This window comes from Ochotona curzoniae, unplaced genomic scaffold, assembly GCF_017591425.1.
Source record: "Ochotona curzoniae isolate NIBS_2020 unplaced genomic scaffold, NIBS_Ocur_1.0 contig_4792, whole genome shotgun sequence".
NCBI classification, from domain to species: Eukaryota; Metazoa; Chordata; class Mammalia; order Lagomorpha; family Ochotonidae; genus Ochotona; species Ochotona curzoniae.
Genome location: NW_024466389.1, coordinates 602,996 through 624,240, shown reverse-complemented (window position 1 = coordinate 624,240; position 21,245 = coordinate 602,996). Strand labels below are relative to the sequence as shown.

At 60.9% G+C, this 21,245-nt stretch overlaps 1 protein-coding gene across 3 annotated transcripts in view; it reads right to left on the bottom strand.

The window, feature by feature from the left end:
* SKI (SKI proto-oncogene) overlaps positions 1–21,245 on the bottom strand; it is a 39,286-nt gene extending 18,041 nt beyond the window's left edge. For 2 of the 3 annotated variants that reach the window (XR_005884677.1, XM_040987783.1), the window contains exon 1: positions 20,223–21,218. Coding sequence is in view for 2 of the 3 variants with exons in the window: in XM_040987783.1 (XP_040843717.1) it covers positions 20,223–21,185 (963 nt within the window). In the remaining variant the exon portion in view is untranslated. Of the gene's footprint in view, positions 1–20,222 lie in introns of all 3 variants that reach the window. The other variant, XM_040987781.1, reaches the window with a different exon arrangement.

The following is a 21,245-nucleotide window of genomic DNA, read 5'->3' as shown; positions in this document are numbered from 1 at the left end:
GAACCCCCCCGCCCACTCACAGCCAGCCCTTACGGAGAGTCCAGCAGCCCTGACATTGCCTTAAGCCTGGAACCAGATCTAAGTGTGACCCTGCCCTGACAGTGTCATCAGGGCCCTGGGGCCACCTCCAGTGACAGGCGAGGCATCCCAGCTGGCTGTACCAGCAGAAGGGGGATGTGGCATGGTGCTGAATACATGCCCTGCAATGGTTTACTGCCCAAAGCAACTAACCCGCCAAGCTGCCGCCAGCCTTGGTCTCCAATGCAGGACCACCAGCACATGACCGCCCCCCATCAGGGCTCAGAGAGCCGGGACTTCTTTGTTTTTCCATAGTAACCAAAAATCCCAATTTCTTCTCAGCTCAAGCTTAGTTCCGAGTGGCACTCAGCAGGGGTCTTCCCTGGGATTTCCCCCCCCATTCCCAGATGGAACCGGGAGCTGTGTGGATCCCACAGCAGCCGCCCACCTGCACAGTCAGAACCCCAGCCCTTGGCCAGCCGCACTGGAAGGCTGTAGGAACTCGCTCACAAGGAGGATGTGATGTAACCCAATTAGGTAAATGAGAAGGAACCAGTGGCGCAGCAAGAGAGCCACTCCTCCCGTCGCCTCCCTTTCCTCCCAGGACCCAGGACATGCCACGCCACCTGCATCTCGTGCCTGGCTTTCCCTCACAGCCTGCGAAGGCGCCTCCAAGATGACGGCCACCCAGCCTCCCAGCCCCCAGGGGCCTTCACCGCCCTGGCCTGCTACCATCGGGGTTTCCAGGCCGGGTCATGGGCGGCATGCATGACCCAGGCAGCACCCGGCCAGACTGGCCAAGGGAGCTGTGGCCTCAAGAATGCCAGACCCTGGGCAGCACCATGTGGGCACACAGCAGCATGCCATCCACAGCTGGCACAAAGCACTGGGTCTGAGGAGACTCCGGGTTCCAGGCCACGTGATGCAGCACAGGGCCAGGCCCAGGAAGGCAGACGGAACGTGCACACATTCAGCACCCACGGAGGTGTACCACGTGTCCATTCAACAGCAAACACACCACAACAGAGGGCCATCCAACCAACCCAGCCCAAAGAACGCAGTGACACTCCGCCAAGTGACCAGGGGCAGGGGACAGCCCAGGACCCCAGCCGCCAGAGGCCAGACAGGTTGTGTCCTGGCCAGCTTTAGTCTGGACCACAGTGAAGGGCATCCAGGCACCAAATCAACAGAAAACTGCCCACTTACTCTTTCAAATTTAAAAAAAAAAAAAAAAAAGAATGCTCTCACTCTTCAAAAAGTAAAGCAAATGAAAATGTATGAGAAAAACAAAAACAAAATTAAAAGTTAAGGTTTACTTGAGCAAGACCCTCAGAGGGACCTGGGGTGGGTGGGAGGCTGGGCGGGGCTTCTCCCTTTATCTCCCTCTATACCCCAGATACAGGAAAAACAATGAGGAAATATCAGTCTTACCCACTTTCCTGTAGCCCTTGAACCTTTTTGCCCTAATTAACTATGTAAAGATTACCAAAAATAAAGAAAAAAATTAAAAATTAAGGTTTAAAACAACCCATCCTGGGCCGCTGTTTGGAGCGGGTGACTCCAGCAGCCTGGCCCCAACAGCCCCAGATGTGTGCCAGCTTGAATTCAGCTGCTGCCTTCTGATCCAGCTCTCTGCCGGTGCCCTGGGAGAGCAGCAGAGCACACCCAGTGGCAGCACCCTAAGCTCCTGGCTCCACTTGGTCCAGCTCCAGCTGCTGCAGCCGTTTCGGCAATGAGCCACCAGAAGGAAGGCCCTTTTTCTGTTACTCTCCTTCCAAATAGATAAATAATTCTTTTCAAAAACCTATCTTGAAGGTGTGCTGCCAGGAGCTGTTGAGAGTTTGCAACAGCTGTCTGTCACACAGAACTATTGTCGGACAAATATGACGAGGAGGAGCTGGTATGCTGGCATGGACACTGCCAAGCTGGTCCCTAAAATCCACCTGCTGTCTGAGTGGAGGAACCCGGGTGTGCAGGACCCTTCCATCCGACACAGCCCTCCTACTCCTCACCAAGTACTCTGTGGGCCACGGCCGTGGGTGCAAGCAATTCCGCAGTGCACGGCAGATGGCCACAGTGTCCCCAGGACCCGCGACCTCACTGTGGCTTTGCCTGTGTTTTTCCCCTGCCAGGTGCTATACACACAGGGACTTGTTTGTTTTTTTTAAATGTTGTGATGTACTGAAAACTTTTCTATTTTATTTGAGAAATCTGTTCATTAAAAGCCTTGATTAAGAAGAACATTTAAAAAAAGAAAAGAACATTTTTATAAACAAAAAACTTCGGGTCCAGAGTAATAGCCTAGGAGCTAAAGTCCTCACATTGCCTGCACCAGGATCCCATACAAATACTGGTTCTAATCCCGGCAGCCCCACTTCCCATCCAGCTCCGAGCTTGTGGCCTGGGAAAGCAGTTGAGGATGGTCCAAAGCCTTGGGACCCTGCACCCGTGTGGGAGACCCAGAAGAGCTCCTGGCTCCTGGCTTCAGATCAGCTCAGCTCTAGCAACTGTGGCCACTTGGGGAGTGAACAGGCAGATAGAAGATCTTTCTCTCTCCTTCTCTCTGTAAATCTGCCTTTCCAATTAAAAAAAAAAAAAACAGGTAGCCATACCATGCTACAAACTGCCAACAGCAGGGCGTGTCTGTCACGTGCACACGGGAGCTGGTGCAGGCACCGAGACGCCCGCAGGTAGACCTGATCTGGGGGAAGCAGAGAACCGGACGACGAACAGCACACAGAACACGAGAGCCCAGAACACAAATGGGGAGCAGGGACACGGACGGACGGGCCACACATCAGCAACCACGCGCAGCGCTGCACACGGGTGAGCCGAGGGCTGGCCCTGGGCCAGGGGTGGACAGCACGGGCAGCCAGGTCGCTGCCCCAACGAGCTGCAGATCCTGCTCCGTCCTGGCCCGCAAGTGCTCACACATCACTGACTTTCAAATAAGGCAAGAAACTGCACAAGCCACGCCGACTTGAGAGAAAAAGAACACACGAGAAAGCCAGCGAGGCCTGAGGCCGACTGGGCAGGTGCACGCAGACGCAGTCAGGCAGCAGAGGCCATAACGAGCGACGCACACACGCCGAGCCTCCATCACAAGGGCGAGCCAGGGACCCACGCCAGCCAGAACTGCCCAGCGTGAGGGTGGGCCCTGACAACAATGTGCCCACAGGTTAACCAGACAGTGCCACAGCAGGCAGCAGGCCAGCCCCATGCTCACAGCTGGAAACTCTGTACTTGAACAAAGCGGCCTCCAGGAGAGCGGCATGGTGCAGCATGGGGGTCTGGGGGACAGGCAGCCCGTGTCACCAGGTCACCACTGCAGGTCCAGCAGCAGCTCCTGCCAGGTGATCAGGGGACCGCAGAGTGAAGCGTGCACACCTCACACTGAAGCTCACTGCACACCTCACACTGGGGAGCCACAGCACACCTCACACTGGGGCTCACTGCACACCTCACACTGGAGTTCACTGCACACCGGGGAGCTCACTGCACAACTCACACCGGGGAGCCACAACACACCTCACACCGGGGAGCCACAGCACACCTCACACTGGAGCTCACTGCACACCTCACACTGGAGCTCACTGCACAACTCACACCGGGGAGCTCACTGCACACCTCACACTGGAGCTCACTGCACACCTCACACTGGAGCTCACTGCACACCTCACACTGGAGTTCACTGCACAACTCACACCGGGGAGCTCACTGCACACCTCACACTGGAGCTCACTGCACACCGGGGAGCTCACTGCACAACTCACACCGGGGAGCCACAACACACCTCACACCGGGGAGCCACAGCACACCTCACACTGGAGCTCACTGCACACCTCACACTGGAGCTCACTGCACACCTCACACCAGGGAGCTCACTGCACACCTCACACTGGAGCTCACTGCACACCTCACACCGGAGCTCACTGCACACCTCACACTGGAGCTCACTGCACACCTCACACCGGGGAGCCACAGCATTCTCCCCAGGAAAGCCAACACTCCCACTTCCTGTGGACTTCCTGCATTAAGGTGAAGGTGCCGGACAGACAGAAACAGAAAACCTTGGCAGGTGACAGCTGTCCATATGAGATAACCCAGCAGCTTTTTGGGGTCCAGGCCAAGAATCAACTGTACCCACCGCTTGGAATTCAAGCTGAACATGAGAAAACAACAATTTCAGTAAGAGAAAAACCAGAAAACCAGACAGGACCCAACCAAGCTGCACTCTGGATCTCGGGTCAGAGACCAAGGCACACCAAAGAACAGCACCAAGCCTCTGCCTGCAACACAGTATCCCATACAGACACTGGCCCACTTCAATCCAGCCCCCTGCTTATGGCCTGGCAAAGCAGCAGCACCCAGCCCAAGGGCTTGGAACCCCACTCCCCTGTGGGAGACCTGGAAGAAGTTCTTGACTTCAGATGGACTCAGCTCCAGGCACTGTAGCCATCTGGGGAGTGAACCAGCAGAAGGAAGATGTTTCTCTGTTGCCTTCTCTCTGTGAATCTGCCTTTCATCTTAAGATGTCAGCTCTTGGACCTGGTGCAGTTGCCTAGTGGCTAAAGTTCTCGCCTTTTAAGCGGCAGGATCCCAGGTGGTCGCCAGTTCATGTCCCTGCTCCACTTCCCATCCAGCTCCATGCTTGTGGCCTGGGAAAGCAGCAGAGGACGGCCCAAAGCCTTGGGACCCTGCACCCACGTGGGAGACCTGGAGGAAGGTCCAGGCTCCTGGCTCTGGACTGTCTCAGCTCTGGCCATTGCGGCCACCTGGGGAGCGAACCAGCAGATCGAGGATCTTTCTTTTTCCCTCTTGTCTAAATAAATCTTTAGGGGAAAAAGAAAACCCAAAAATATGTCAGCTCTTTCCACAGGTCAACTAAATTCTAAACAGGATTTTTTTTCACCCACACTGACAGCTGATTCTGCAGATCAGATGGGAGTAGAGATCTTGGAAGCCCCTGACTGGGCAGTCAAGCACGAGTGGCCAGGACAGCCACCAGAGTTGCTCAACATCAGTGGAAAGAGATGACCAGCTGGGCTCTTCCGCCACACACCGAGGGTAGAGTCAGCGTCTGTCCTGAGGACGGACAGAACGGGTGGCAGACAGTGAATGTCGCCCAACAGGCCGCGCACCCGTGTCTCTCCAGTCCTAGCTGCTTCATCCCCATCTCAGCTCCTGCTCAATGTGCCTGCGGAGGCAGCGAAACTGGCCTGCGAGTGCTTGGGCCCCTGCCGCCCCACATGACACTAGAATGGAGCTCTGGGGCTTCTGCCTTCACACTGGACCTGGCTGGCTCAGTCATTCAGGCGGTGAAACCGGGACAGGCCCCAGCTCGGCTGTGCTCCTGTACTCTGGGCTGCCCAGGACTGCTGGTCTGAACACCAGCGTGGTCTCCGGTCCAGGCGTGAGGGGCAATGTACACGCCACCAGCTCCCTGGCTTCCTGACCATGATCTCAGCCCTCCAGAGCAAGTCTGAGATGCCTCACGCCCGCCTGCTGGCCACCACAGCGGCACTGCCAGTGCGGCAAGACCCGCTGCACACAGAGGCTGCCTGCTTCACACCACCCAGCCTGTCCTGCATATTCCTGCAGAGCCCAGAGCCCCAGGACAGCTCCAGGAGGAGGCTCCAGGCCAGCACAGACGTGACACAGATGTGCGCACATACAAGCCCTGACTGGGGGAGCACTACTCTGGGATGAGGCCCCGGCAAGCACAGCCCTGTATTTTCCTTCTTGAGCTTCCTCTGGGTTTGCCAGCACTGGGCAGAACAAGTGTGAGTGCCCCAAGAAGCACGGCAAGAACTCATGAGAGGACAGAAAACTGGAGGGGCCAAGCACCCCAAACCTGCTCCCCACCCGGAAGTGGCTGTAGCCCCACCTGCCACACTTGCAGGCAAGAGCTGGGCAGATGCCACCGGCTGCCACAAGGAGAAAGGATGCCAGCATGGCACACCCCCGCAGCCCTGGGCACCTCTGTGTGGACCAGACGTCAGCAAGGCCAGCAGGGAAAGGCGGCCACATCAGCTGCAGCCCAAGCTGGCCAGCAGACAGAGCGTCGGCCCCACGTGCGGTGGACATCAAGGCAAGAGGGAAAGACATGGCATCCAGGAAACTGGAGGTTTCCGAAGGAGAACAAGAAAAATCCATCTCAGATGGAATAAGACCTGAGACACCACAAACAAAATGCCTGGCAGGCACCCTGTCACAGGTGTCCTCAAAGCACTGGCACATGCACACACACATGCACACTCCCACTAATGTGCCTGTTGGAGGCCGCTGGAGGACAGCAGACGGGGGACCCCAAGCTGGAGGACAGCAGATGGGGGACCCCGAGCTGGGGGCAGCGGACAGGCGACCCCAAGCTGGGGGACAGCGGACAGGGACCCCGAGCTGGGGACAGCGGACAGGGGACCCCGAGCTGGGGGCAGCGGACAGGCGACCCCAAGCTGGGGGACAGCGGACAGGGGACCCCGAGCTGGGGACAGCGGACAGGGACCCTGAGCTGGGGGCAGCGGACAGGGACCCGAGAGCTGAGGCCCCTGTGGATGTGACCTTTCGGGGACTGAACCAGCACAGAATCAATCCTCCACTCTGCTCACTCTGCCTTTCAAACAATCCATAAAACCCAAGCCCAAGGGTGACCCAGGGAGGCGCCCCCTACGATCCACATTTGACCCACGTCCACGGGAGGAGACGGGCAGCCACAGGAGGCCAGCAGCTCCAGCCAGACTAGCCAGGAGCCGGCAGAGTCCTGGAAGAGCACGTCGCCCAAACCACGCACAAGCCATGGGGCGCTGACCAGGGCTGGATGGTGGGCAGCCAGCGATGAGGGTCTAGCGTCACGGCACAGGAAGTGAGGTCAATATATAGGAAGTGAGGTCAATATATAGGAAGTGAGGTCAGAACAGGGCGCCCCAGACGGCGGAAATGAAGTCAGGGCACAGGAAGTGAGGTCGGAACAGGGCGTCCCAGACAGGAAACCACAGCAGCAGAAATGAGGTCGCGACACAGGAAGTGGGGTCCGAACAGGGTGTCCCAGACATGAAATGAGGTCAGGACACAGAATCCCAGACAGGAAATGAGGTCAGGACAGGGTGTCCCAGACAGGAAATGAGCTAATCAAACATCACGCAGGAGCAACAGTTACACAGGACAGACTCATCAGTCAGTCAGGTGCAGTGGCACTACAGATACTGGGCCAGGGCAAAGCCGTGTCCACAGGATCTTGGCCGCAGGTGACCAGCAGGAAGCTTGCCCAAAGGTCACAGAACAGGCCCAGGAACACAGGGAAAATCCTGGCTGTGACTGTGTCCTTCAAAACCATGAGTTCATCCAGACCCCAGCGGCTGCCCACTCAGGGAGGCTGGCCAGCCCGGAGCTAGAGCAGGGGGCCCAACAGGGTCAGGGGGACACTCCACTCAGGGCCAGCTCCAGGGCTCTGCCCACATGTCTACCAGCAGACCGGGAGGTACCCACCATGGGGACACAAGGATAGGCAATAGCAGGGAACTCGCCACAGCATCAGAAACATCTAGAGGACTCTGAAACCTCAGGGTCCCAGGCCACCAGGAAGAGGCAGACAGCCCAGGAAACGGGACCAGCATCGCCCAAAGCCACACTTGGCCCCCATGCAGGACGCAGGATGGCACCTGCTCCATGCATCCAGCCACTAGCCACTTAAGAAGCAAGAGGCGGCAACCAAGAGTCAGCCCCCAGCTCATGAGAACCCACTGAAGCACTGACAAACACACCCAAAGAACTGGGCTCTGCCCAGTAGGTCCCAGCATGGCCACTGTACCAAGATCACCCCACAGCCCCAGATGGACACCTGGCAGGGCACCCACCTGGGACCTGGGGGTAGAAGGAGGTGGCTGACCTGCGTGTAGTGTCTTCGGCTCCATTAGGAGGCACTCCGGATGCACATGGGCCACCAAAGCAGGCACAGGGCTTCTGCCCAGGCCCCTGGCTGTGCTGGCACCCCAAGCACCACACAGGCCTCAGCACCTCCCCTTAGCAGTGCACTCTGATGGTGGCCCAGGACCGTCACTGTCACCAGCACGCCGGGCTCCCCAGGGAGCGACTGCCCATGGTCACAGGGAAGGGCTGTCTACAGCTAGAAACGCAGCCATGAGCTTCGTCTGCAACCATCCCGACTCCAGGACAGCGTCCCTCGTCCTGGAGCACACCAGCTACACGCCGACGCCCAGGTCCCAAGCGCGCACTGAGGGCACGGTCGTCTGTCTCCTCTAAATCCATCTTGTCCAAAAAAATAAATGAAAAAGGGGGGAGGGGGAAAGAAGGAAGGAAGGAATCCAACCAGGGGTTCAGGTACACAGGTGCACGCTGCTGGCCCCCCCACAGGTCACCCCACCCCAGGTAAACAAGTGCAGGGCCACCCACCCTCCCTGCCCCCCTTCTCCACTGGGCATGCTGGGCTCTGCCAGCTGGGGTCATCCCACTGCAGGCAGGAGACCCCAGAGGGATTTTGCAAAACAAAAGCAAGAAGCCTCCTTTCAAGAGCCACCCTGCAGTGGCTGCCCCCTGCCCCAGCCCCCCACATTAATATTCAGCAGTTAACACAAAGCTTGACAAAGAGCAGAGTGGCCACCGCCAAGGGGGCCGCATGGGGCATTTGGAAACCAGATCGCAGGAGTGGCCAGCAGCCAGCAGGAGCCATCTGCAAGATCAGGGTGACCCTGGGGCATCCAGGGACCACCCCCTCACCGGAAGAGACAGCTCTGTCAACGGTCCTCACCACAGTCACACACACTCTCACCTCCCACAAGGCCCAGGCCCCACAGAGGTGAGGGCACTGGCAAGGAAGGGCAGGATCCCGCTCGGCTGAGGCCTAAGCCAACCAGGCCAGGCCAGCAGGATGTGCCCTCCCGCCTGGCAGCTGGCTCTCCAGGCTAGGAGCACTGGTGCGGCCTGCCTTGGTCCCAGAGTCCAGGAGCCTGCCCCGCAGCGCCTAGCCGCTCCCCTGCTCCCCTCAGCAGGAGGTGCCCGCTCCTCCACAGCCCAGAGCCTCCAGCCCTGGGGGCCTGGCACACAGCAGGTGCAAAGCCCGCAGCTTGGCCCTTGGCCTTGGGTCCCAGGAGGACCTGGTGGTGCCAGGCACAGCCCCTGCTCAGCCAGCACCAGGAGGGGACAGGGGACCGTCACAGAGTTCTCACAAGGGCAGGTGGCAGCTCATGCTCCCCACACCCTCAAGGAGCAGTGACTGGTCAGGTGGGAGTAGTTCCTGGAGGTAGACCTGACCAGGACACCCCCACAGGGCCATCCTCCAGGATGTTCAGCAAGCAGAGGTCCGCACAGGTGACCAGGGACCAAAACAGGCCTGCAGGAGCTAGAGCATCAGACAGTGGTCCCCACACAGCCATCCCCTGCTGGGCGTACACACTGAAAGAACATCGGGCATCCTGAGATATACCGCCCACGTTCACGGCCATGTGAGCACAGTTGAGCAAACATGCGGCCTGTGCACACGCAGCCTTCCGCCTTCCACACAGGCTGTGAGAACAACCAGGACGCCACGTCAAGATGAGGCAGATACTGGTAATGGCCAGAGCAGCCAGCACAGGGCACGGCAGACCCCCTCCAGTCCAATCAAAGCTCCTTGCTCAGGCACCCTGGGGGGCAGTGGGTCTTCACCCTTCATAGAACAGCTGGACCAATCTGTGGCCCCCGGCTTCAGCCTAGCACAGCCCTGCAAATGCAGATGCTCCGGGCCAACAGATAGACTCCGGGCGCCCGTGTGGTGCTGTGCCGCAGAGCGACACCTGTGGCTCCCACACCTAAGGGGCACCAGTTCGTGTCCCAGCTCCCTACAAATCTGCCTTGGGACACGCTAGGGGATGTTGGGGCGTCTGCACTGACAAGGGAGACCTGGAGAGGTGAGCCAGGAGACGGAAGGTCTTTCAAATAAATCAGCAAATCTTAAAAAAAAAAAAAAGAAATTTATCTGCCTTTCAAATAAAATAAATCTACACTTAAAAAAAAAAAAAGCAGAAAGGGGAGCGGGGAGTACCAGGCGTTGTTGAGTGGAATAACAGTCTTAGTTGGGAAAATGAGAACGTTCCAGAACAAATGGTGGTGCTGGCTATACCATACTGTGGTGTGACACACCGGCAGAGGCGGCCAGGATCCTGTGTCAGACACCCGCTCCTCCGGGCTCAGCCCAGCCTGGCCAACACCTCTGGGCAGGCAGCAAGGTGCCCAAGGGCTCAGGGCCCTCGCACCTGGAGTTCAAGCTCCAGACCCGGACCCGGCCCACCCTGCCTGCTGCAGACACCTGCGAAGTGAGCCAGCGGACACAAGACTTCTCACCGCATCCTTCATGCAGTAACTGCACAACAGCACGCACCAGCTCACTCGAACAAGCATTAGGGTGCTCAATGTTCACAGCACGTCTTCCACCACAATAAAAAACACTCAAAGCAAATTACCTAAAAACAACAAAACTGCCAGATCCACCAGAAAGCAAAGAAACACAATGAAACAATGAGATTTTTTTTGAAGACTAATTGACTTTTTATTGGAAAGGCAGATTTACACAGAGAAGGAGAGACAGAAAGATCTGCCGTCTACTGGCTCAGTCTCCAAACGGCCACAATGGCTGGGGCTGAGCCGATCCAAAGCCAGGAGCTCTTCCAGGTCTCGCACGCGGGTGCAGGTCCCAAGGCTTCGGGCCGTCCTCCACTGCTTTCCCGGGCCACAGGTGGAGAAGCAGAGCAGCTGGAATACTAACTGGGGGCTCATATGGAAACCTGGTGCATGCGAGATGAGGACTTTAGCCACTAGGCTACTGCACCAGGCCCCACACCATGAGATTTTGCACCTTTTAAGGTATTCCAGACAGCATTAGCTTAAGGCTACTGAAGTAGGAAAGACGGACAACAGATGGATGCTATCTTTGCTGCTCTACTCTGTAAAAGCAACCTTTTAAGAAAAGCGTGGTGACCACCAGCACCCACAATGGCTCAGTTAGCTAATTCTCCCCTTACAGTGGGTGCTGGTTCCTGTCTGGACTTCTCCACTTGCCATCCAGCTCCCTGCCTGTGGCCTGGGAGAGCAGAGAACGGCCCAGAGCCCTGGGACCTGCAGCCGTGTGTGCGACTGGGTGCAGCTCCAGCTCCAGGCTCGGCCAGGCCCAGTTGCGGTCAACAGATTCTGAGGAGTGAATCAGCCAATGGAACAGCTCGCTAACTCTGTCTTTCAAATAAAAAAACTGTCTCAGAAACTTAAATTTATTTATTTGAAAATCAAGAGTTGGAATGAATCTCCCATCCACTCTCCAGATGGTGGGCAGGCTGAAGGCAGGAGCCTCCCCTGGGTGCAGGGCCCAGCCGGGGCCACCCTCCACTGCCTGCCCAGACCATAAGCAGGGAACTGGACCCGGAGTGCAGCAGCCAGGACTCAGACCCAAGCTCACATGGAATGCCACTGCTGTAGGTGGCAACTTTACCACCATACAACAAAAAGAGGAAGCATAATTTTTTTTTAAGATTTATTTATTTTTATTGGAAAGACAGAGATACAGAGAGGAAGAGAGACAGAGAGGAAGATTTTTCATCCGTTGATTCACTCCCCAAGTGACTGCAACGGCCAGAGTTGAGCCAATCTAAAGCCAGGAGCCAGGAACCTCTTCTGGGTCTCTCACGCGGGTGCAGGGTCCCAAGGCTTTGGGCCATCCTTGGCTGCTTTCCCAGGCCACAGGCAGGGAGCTGGATGGGAAGTGGAGCTGCCAAGATTTGAACTGGCGTCTGTATGGGATCCCAGTGTGTTCAAAGCGAGGACTTCACCTGCTAGGCTACCATGCTCGGCCCGCATATAAAAATGTTTTTATGGCAATAAAAACAAACAAATCTTTAAAACAAAAACTTGAAACTAAAAAAGTTTTTAGGGCCCGGCGTGGTGGCCTCATCCCGGTGGCCCCGCTTCCCATCCAGCTCCCTGCTTTTGGCCTGGGAAAGCAGTTGAGGATGGTCCAAAGCCTTGGGACACTGCACCTGTGTGGGAGACCCGGAAGAGCTCCTGGCTCCTGGCTTTGGATTGGCACAGCACCGGCCATTGCAGTCACTCGGGGAGTGAATCATCGGACAGAAGATCTCCTTCCTGTCTGTCTCTCCTCCTCTCTGTATATCTGACTTTGCAATAAAAAGAAATAAACCTTTGAACAAAATGTTTTTAAAGATGCCCAACACGTACACGAAGACAAGCGTGGTGTGTACTGAGCAGGTCACAGTGCGTGCCCTCTGACCCAGACAAGGCCAGAGGCACCCTGGGCGAAGGCAGCCAAGTACCCTGCACCTGACCGCCACTTCCCTCCAAGGCCGATTCCGGACACACAGCTGGAACAGGAGCGGCCACACCACACAGTGCCACCACCGCCCAGCTCTCCAAGGAGCAGGCAGGGTCACACCAGTCCCCGGTGCTCCCAAGTGCCAGCCACTCGCTGCCACAGTGCAGCTGGGACACAGTGGGGCAGCAGAGGAGCGAGCTCCCACCGCTGGCTTGCTCCCCACATGGTCACCAGGACTGCCCTCGGGTCGGGTCTGCCCTTGGTGGTGGAGCCCATGCCCCCAGCCACTCTGCACAGCCTTCCAAGACACACCTGCAGGATGGGAAGGACCCAGACACGCCGGCCGGAGACACCAACACACACGCCCAGCCGCCATCTAGGGAGCAACAGAGGCCAGTGCTGGCGAGCCCGGGACCCCAGCTGCGCCCTGCACCCTGCTTGGCGGGCTCTGGCTGAGGGCACCGACAGTGGGCTGGCCTGCTTCCCCAGCCGGCAGGCCTGGTGCCAGCACCACTCCGGCACCCACAGTCGCAACGGGCAGCGAAATCCCTGACCGTCCTCCCAGCCCCGCCACAGGGCTGACGCGGTCAGGTGGGACAGGCTGATTTCTGGGACCCGGCGCCCCAGCTCCTGCAGCACACCTGGGAAAGCCTTGGAAGGTGGCCACGTGCCTGGGCCCCTGCACCTCCTGCAGGAGACCCGGATGAAGCTCTTAGATGCTGTGGTCATTTAGGGAGTGGGCCAGCAAACAGACACGCTCCCTCTCTGTAATTCTGTCCTTCAGCTAAATAACTAACCCTAGCACGGAGAGCCAGGGTGCTACGTGGGGCTCCCCACACTGTGTGGGAGCACAGCTCAAGTCCCAGCCCACTGGAGCTCCCAGAGCCCTGGGCCCTTGCAGACGAGGCTCCCCTCCCTGCCACAAGGCCTTGCAAGCACCGTTACAGGAACCCTCACCGCTGAAGCCTGACCCACTGCCACGGGAAACCACCCTGCCCCAGGTCATGCTGGAGCCCGAGGCCATGGCAGCAGAAGCCGGGACAGGGCAGGCAGCTGGGTAGCCTGCTGCCTTGGCGTGCCTCGATGGTGAAGCAGCGAGAGGCCAGTGGGGGCAAGTCCCTCTCCCTCCCCCCGGGCACCACGGGGTGCGCCAGGGCGCGACTCCCCTAGAGGAACACTGGGTACTGAAGCGGCCAAGGCGGCCAGCAGCAGGGCTTCCCACGCCCACAAACCAGGCCCTGGCAGCGGCTCCCAGCCCTGGCCTCCCGTGGGATCCAGGCTCAGCCCTGGGCCCCTGGTTCCCGCCCAGCACGTGCGAGACATCCACCCTCAGGGATTCTAAGTCAACAGACATGTAGGCTTCCAGTGCTCACCCGGCCTCACCCGCAGGAAGCTGGCAGCGAAGTACGGGGCGCCGTCCGCTGCCGGGCACCAGGGCTCTGGGGGAGACCTCGGTGGAGCCCCACAGGACGCCCTGTCCAATGGTTGTTCCCCCAATCTGCTCTATTAGATACCCCACCCGTCACTCATGTGCCTTCAGACTCTTCTCAGGCCCAGTACTACAGCTCAGTAGCTAAATCCTCACCTTGCACACACCAGAATCCCACAGGGCGCCAGTTCTAGTCCCAATTGTCCCGCTTCCCATTCAGCTCCTGCCTGTGACCAGGGAAGCAGTGGGGGACAGCCCAGAGCCTTGGGACCTGCACCCATGTGGGAGACCCAGAAGAGGCTCCTGGCTTCTGGTTTCAGATGGGCTCAAGCTCCAGCTGTTGAGGCCACTTGGGAAGTGAACCAACGGATGGAAGTGGAGCAGCTGGGACATGAACCAGCACCAATTAGGGGTCCTGATACTTGTAAGGGGAAGATTTAGCCACTGAGCCATCATGCTGGGCCCCGAAATAAATAAATCTTGAAAAAAACACTTCGGGCTTCCTTCACGTTGGCCCCCAAGGGTGCCAGGACACCCTGCCCAGTGGGCCAACCCTGAGTGTCATCCCCGTGGCCACTACCCACAGGACAGCTGCCCAGGGAGCAGGGTGCCCAGGATGCCCTGTCCACCCTAACAGCTGCAGCACTGTTGTGAAAACGCAACGTTTCAGCCCCTGCCCCTGCCCACAGTCCCTGCCCCTGCCCACAGCCCCTAGCCCCTGGCCACAGCCCTGGCCCCAGACCTGCCCCTGCCCACAGTCCCTGCCCACAGCCTGCCCCAGCCCCTGCCCGCAGCCTGCCCCAGCCCCTGCCCACAGTCCCTGCCCGCAGCCTGCCCCTGCCCCTGCAGCCTGTCCCCACGGCAGCCCCTGCCCACAGTCCCTGCCTGCAGCCTGCCCCAGCCCCTGCCCGCAGCCCCTGCCCGCAGCCTGCCCCTGCCGCCTGCCCCCACGGCAGCCCCTGCCCACAGCCCCAGCCCCTGCCCACAGCCTGCCCCTGCCCCTGCCGCCTGCCCCCACGGCAGCCCCTGCCCACAGCCCCAGCCCCTGCCCACAGTCCCTGCCCACAGCCTGCCCCTGCCTCTGCAGCCTGTCCCCACGGCAGCCCCTGCTCCAGCCAGCTTTCCAGGCTGAGTGGTGATGTTCCTGCTGAGAGGCCCTCTGCCAGACCCTCCACCCACACCCCCAGAGAGCAGTTTCAATGCAATGCTTAAAGATCACAAGCCAGGGCCCGGCACGACAGCCTAATGGTTAAAGTCCTCGCCTTGAACACACTGGGATCCCATACGGGCGCCGGTTCTAATCCCAGTGATCCCGCTTCTCATCCAGCTCCCTCCCTGTGGCCTAGGAAATAGAGGACAGCCTTAAGCCTTGGGACCCTGCACCTGTGTGGGAGACCCAGAAGAGGTTCCTGGCTCCTGGCTTCAGACTGGCCCAGCTCTAGCCGTTGCAGCCGCTTCGGGAATCAAGCATCGGACGGAAGATCTGTCTTTCTGTATATCTGCCTTTCCAATAAAAAAAAATAAATAAATCTTTAAAGAAAGAGCACAAGTCATCCACACTGCAAACCCAGAGCCCATCACTTCACTGAATGTGGTAGGGGCCCCCTACCACACACCCTGGTAAGCCAGAACCAACTGGAAACCAGAGCGGCCACCACATTCCCAACCAGCCAGCCCCGTCCCACCGGGCCCGGCAGAGTCCCCAGGCGCCCCCAGACCTGCCATTAGCTGCCCTGACGCCCTGCCTGGGGAGCCCCGGCCACACCTCCTGGGGACCAGGCGCTCGCGGAGTCAGAGCCGCAGGGTCAGGCACAGCGGGCGACACTCACCACATACAAGAATGTTAAAAAAAAAATCACAGTTTTGATAGTTCTGCAAAAAAAAAAAAAAACTTAGCAAATTTACAACAAAACTGTCAAGTAATTAAGGCAAGGCACTTCACACATGAACTTAAACTGCTAATTAAAATCCCCTCGCCTAATTGACTACATTTGCATATCATTCAACTTGGGAGTATAATTTTTTAATGGTTTGGGCAGCAGGGTTGTGACGCGGGGAGGAGACGGTGGCTGCATGGCCAGTGGCACCACAGTACCAGGTGCCCACGACACCACGGGGAGGGCCCTCCTGCCAGTGCCCAGGGAGGGCAGGGCCAAGGCCGCAACAAGCACAGGGCCCTCTGCTCGGACGCCCCGCCCTGACCACCTGCTGCTGCTCCGCCCCCTGAAGCCGGGGTCAGAGTCCAGCCCCCGCCCCTCTTCCACAAACAGGCCCAAGTCCTGGTCTCCACTTCCGGGCGGGACAGCCCAAGGCTGCGAGCGGCACCGTGCCAGTGTCCTCGGGGACCTGAGGGCAGGACAGGCCTGGAAGGACGGGGCCGACCACAATGTGCACAGGCCTCCTGACAAGGGCGGAGCACGAGGCCGGGCTCTCCTGACTCCCCTCCACGTCTTCCAGGACACCCCCGCACGGGGCACCGCCGACTGGCCGTAGCAGAGGACGTCCACTGCAGTCCCAGACAGTCACCTCTGACCCTCAGGGAGAGCACCCGTGCTCAGGGGCCCCGCTCTCGGGGTGCAGCACAGGCCAACCTGGAGCTTGCTGCCTTGTCATTGAGCACACAGGGAAAGCCGCCTCCAGCAGCTGGGCCCACCATCAGGGCAGGGCGACCCCCACTCAATCTGGGTGGGGGGCCAGTCACAGCTCACTCCCACCATCTGCAGCCCCCCAGCCAAGGACAGGAGGGATCGCTGAGGCGCCCGCCCAGGAGCCCCTGCACAGAGCCCACAGCGGACAGCGGCTGGCCCCAGGCGGCTGCAGGCAAACTGTGGCACAGGCGGGAAGAAGGTGCCCCCTGCCCAGCTATCCCGACACGCCTCCAGCTCTGACCAGCCCACCCCAGGGTCCGGCTGGGGTACCAGCACCCTGAGCTCGCACCCAGAGCCCAAGCAGCACCCTGAGCCCTCAGATCAGCCACGCGGGCAGCCAGCAGCCTGGCTCACCTCCCTGGGCCCCAGGCACGCAGCCCCAGCAGCTCTACCCCTAGGCCCAGCGGCTAACCCTGTCAGGCCTGCCAGCAAGGCCGGCCCGGCGCCACAATTCTCCAAAACGGGCAGCTCGTGGGAGCAGCAGGAAGCCAGGTGCCAACAACACTGGGCTCTTCCAGGCTCCAGCCACGTTCGGAGAAGCAGCCCAAGCAGTGGCTGCCACAGCCGGGCTAAGGGCTGGGAAGCGCAGCAGCTGTGGCAGCCAAGGGGAACATTCCAGGGCTTTCCGAGAAGTGTCCCCACACGGTCTGTGAGAACCACTGTCTTCAGGGCCGGGCAGGACAGAAGGCACCAAGGAACGGCCACCGCCCCTCCCGAAGAGCCCCACGGCCTGTCGTCACCAGTCCTGGTGGTCTGAGCCCCTCGGCAGCCCCTGCGCGGGTCCCTCCCAGCTCAGCACTGGCCACTGTCACAGGCTGCAGGGGCCCCGCCAGGCAGCTGCCCCCGCTCCTCCCCTGGGGGCCAGCTAGGTGCTTTCAGAGGGCAGAAGTGACGTGGGGTGACCCCAATGGGCAGCAATTCCTGCCTTGACTGCAAAGTCAGGGAGGCGTGCAGAGAGGGGGGTCCTGGCCGGGCTCCTCCAGGCAGAGCGGAGCATCGGGCTGCTTGGCCCCTGCCCGCTCCTCCAGGACGCCCCTCCCAGGCTCAGGGGGTGGGAGACCAACACTTCCCCCTCTGGTCACAGATCAGCAGCCTCCCAGTGTGTTGACTCAAAACAAAGCAACTTTTCAAGCATTTCTGTTGAGCCTTGCATAACTCTCCCACAGGAGAGAAGTCCTCTTAGCTTTCGCAATCCTTCGAAAGAGACGCAGTGTTGCCACAGAGGCCACCGCCTGGACACCGCCTGCCAGACTGCCGGGGCGCGGGCCCCGGAACCACCGCCTCCTCCCCGAGGCCCTGCCGGCCGGGCGGCTCTCCCAGACCTGCGCCAGGGCTGCCCCACGCCGCCTGGGGCGGGGCGCACTTCACAGTTCACCCAGACTTCCTCCTGCTCCACTTCCTGTCTGCCCTGCTGGCCATGCTGCAGACACAGCAGCCGCACTGGCCGCAGGGGAGGAGGGTGCTCCCTGCTGTGGGGCTGCGGGTGCTCTCGGGGCTCCCTGACACAAGCCCTTGAGGGGGCTCTGCCCCCTGCAGCAGGGACACCAGGACAACGCCAGGACTCGGGCAGCTGAGACCACCTTCCCAAGCTCCTGTCCCCTGCAGCACTCCTGCCCAGCAGCCGGGCCTCTCCTAGAGCAGGGAGCCGAGCAGAACAGCCCAGGGTGCAGCACTACAGCAAGCCCTCCAGGGGAGCGGGTAGGACCGCCAAGAAGGGGCCTGGGTCCCAGCCGGGCTCTCTCCTCAAGGTGCACACGGCAGCGTCCGGAGTGCACACTCCTGAACCCCCAGGCCTCCCCAGACCCTCCCACACACACAGCTCACAAGTTGCACCGGGAACAGGGCCATCCGCAGCCCGAGCATGTGGCCCCCCCGCCACCGGCATCACCCCATGACTGCCAGCCAGGAACCTTTCCAGCAAAGGTGCCCACTGCAGCACGGGGAGGCACGGGGCTCCCAGGGACAGCAGCTGGGCCGAGAGCAGGTGGCGCTGTCAGGCACTTCCAGACAGACGTGGGACACCATCTCAGCCCCCCATGTCAACACCCTCAGAGCCTGAAGCCACGCAGACTGGCTCCCAGCCCGGCACCACTCAGGGAGTAGTGACCCGCCTCTCTCCCGCGACACTGCTGGGCAACTCTGAGGACCACCAGCCCCTTCACCCGGCCCACCCGACAGTCACTCTGCACACACCGGCTGTCCCACTGGGGGGCGAGCACAGGTACCAGCACCCAGCACAGCTGGCCCCCAGCTCAGCAGGGTCTCAGGGGACTGATCGGCCACATCCCACATGCCTGACCCCCATCTGGCTGAGCCCAAGGCCTGCTGCCCTGCCAAGAGGCCCAGAACCCCCACGTGGGAAAACAAGCCACAAAGAAACCAAGAAATCACCATGCCCATGCAGAGAACTGTCAGGAGGTGAGTGGGAGGAGCCAGTGGGCGGCAGGGCCTCCCCAGGCCACTCCTCCAGGACAAGGGGGCGTGGGCAGCTGAGGGCTGGGGCCCATGCACAAGGCATCCCTGGCACGCACAGGCAGGCAGGCACATGGCTGTCCTGCAGAGACTCACTCACGGAACGCCCAAGAGCCCCCAAGAGCCTGAGACGGGCTGGCACCCAGGCTGGCAGCCCTCCTGGGTGGGGGGTTCCCTCGGATCAGCAAGGATGCCTACACAGTGCACACGAGAGGGGAGAAGCTGCGGGCAGTCACAAGCCAGCCCGAGATGCCCAAAGGCCTGCCTCCTGGGCCAGAGACCCCCACCTGGAGACCCGGGGCTGGCTGCAGCGAGCAGCCGGCTGCACCGTGGCTAAGGCCCCCGCACAACAGCCCAGGGACAGACCACAGCCAGACAGCCAGACACAGACCCGCCCTGCTCGGCCCCACGTGGCTGGGAAGGGTGTAGACACCCAGCCCCCATGGAAGGCACCCCTCCCCCACACGCAAGGGGTGCTCAGCCCACCCACCGACGAGAGCCTGCCACTCAGGGCACCGCACAGCCCCAGGCCCACCCTGCCCCCAGCAGGGCCCACAGTCCCTCGTCCCGCAGCCCCTCCTCCCCGCAGCTCTGACACTGCTGGAGGGGCGCCCAGAGAAAGCCGGGCTGAAGCATCTATTCACAGATTCAGAAAAAAAAGTTTGATGCAATAGCTGAATTAATTAGGCCTCCCCAGAATAGCTGAACCAACGCAGCATTCTGGGCGTGCAATTTAATAAGCCTGGATATTGAAAAGTTACAAACGCTGGGGCTGGAGACCGGGGGGAGGAGGACCCCAGTCCCCCCCAACAAGCTGGGGGTAGGGAGGCGACCTTGGCCGGCGTGGCCAGCAGCCCTGCACCCAGCCTGCACCCCAGGGCGAGGGGAGTCCAAAAACAAATCTCAGCCAGAGCGGGACTCCCTCCCCGGACACGCCACAGCGGCGTCAGGCACCTAGCTGCCCACATGCGGGCCAACAAGGAGCCGGGCCCAGCAGGCTGCCCGCGGGGCCCCTAGCCAGCAGCCCTGGGCAGCACCGGCCTCCCCGACGGCCTCCCCGACGGCCTCCCCGACGGCCTCCCCGACGGCCTCCCCGACGGCTTTGTCACCTCGGGCTGCTCTGGGGGGCCTCGGGCTGCTGGGGGGGCCTCGGGCTGCTCTGGGGGGACCTCGGGCTGCTGGGGGGGCCTCGGGCTGCTCTGGGGGGACCTCGGGCTGCTGGGGGGGCCTCGGGCTGCTGGGGGGACCTCGGGCTGCTGGGGGGGCCTCGGGCTGCTGGGGGGCGGTGTCCGGAAGGCCGGCCTCCTCCTCCCCGACCCACCCCCCTCGCCGACGGCCCACTCACCCGAGGCACCCGCCGCTTGTACTTGTTGCCGTAGTCGAACTTCTCCTTGACGTCGTCGAGGCAGCGGCCGAGCCGGGCCTGCTCCTCCTTGCCCGTGTAGTCCTGGCTCAGCAGGATGTAGGCCCGCCAGTTGGCCGAGTCGAAGCCCCAGTGGCAGGTCCGGTTCTCCAGGGCCTTGTGCGAGTGCACCACGAACTTGTGCGGCGGGTACATGAGGCGGCAGTCGAGGCACTGGATGCAGGCGGCGCTGGGGCTGCTGTAGAGCTCGGGCAGCAGCAGCCCCTTGCACTTGCCGAAGCACTCGTGGTACACGCGCACGCTGCGCTCGCTGCGCTCCAGGCCCAGCGCCAGGCCGGCCGCCAGCTCCTTCTTGCAGGGCGGCGGGTAGGCGCCGCCGTAGAGCAGCGCGTTGCACAGGCGCTCGGCGTCGGTCTTGGTGATGAGCCCGCACGAGGGCGCCGAGAAGGGCAGGATGCCCATGACTTTGAGGATCTCCAGCTGGTCGGCCGTGCAGCGCGAGCAGTAGATGTGCAGCTCGTCGCACACCGAGTTGATCTGCTGCAGCGAGAAGTGGCGCAGCACCGAGTTGAGGATCTGCGGCAGGCACAGGCGCTTCTCGCCGCCCACCACAAAGCACGAGATGGTCTCGCCCTCCAGCACCGTCTCGCAGCGCTCGGTGGAGCGGTCGGACGGCATGAAGAAGGGCCCGGGCAGCACGGGCGGCGGCGGCTGGATGGCGGGCAGGTGCAGCACGGGCGGCGGCTCGGCGGCCGCGGGCAGCGGCGCCGGCGCCGCGGCCGCCTCCTTGGCGCTCTCCTTCCTGTAGGCCTCCTGCGCCCAGCGCGCCGAGAAGGCGGCCGGGCCGCCCAGGGAGCTCATGGAGCTCAGGTGGAACTGCTCCAGCGTCTTCTGCAGCCCCGGGTGCGGCTGGAAGCCGCCGCGGCCGCCCGCCGCCGCCTCCATGGTGCGCTCGGGCTCCCCGGGCGGCTCCCGCTCCCGCGCGCCCGAGCCCCCTCGCCCCCC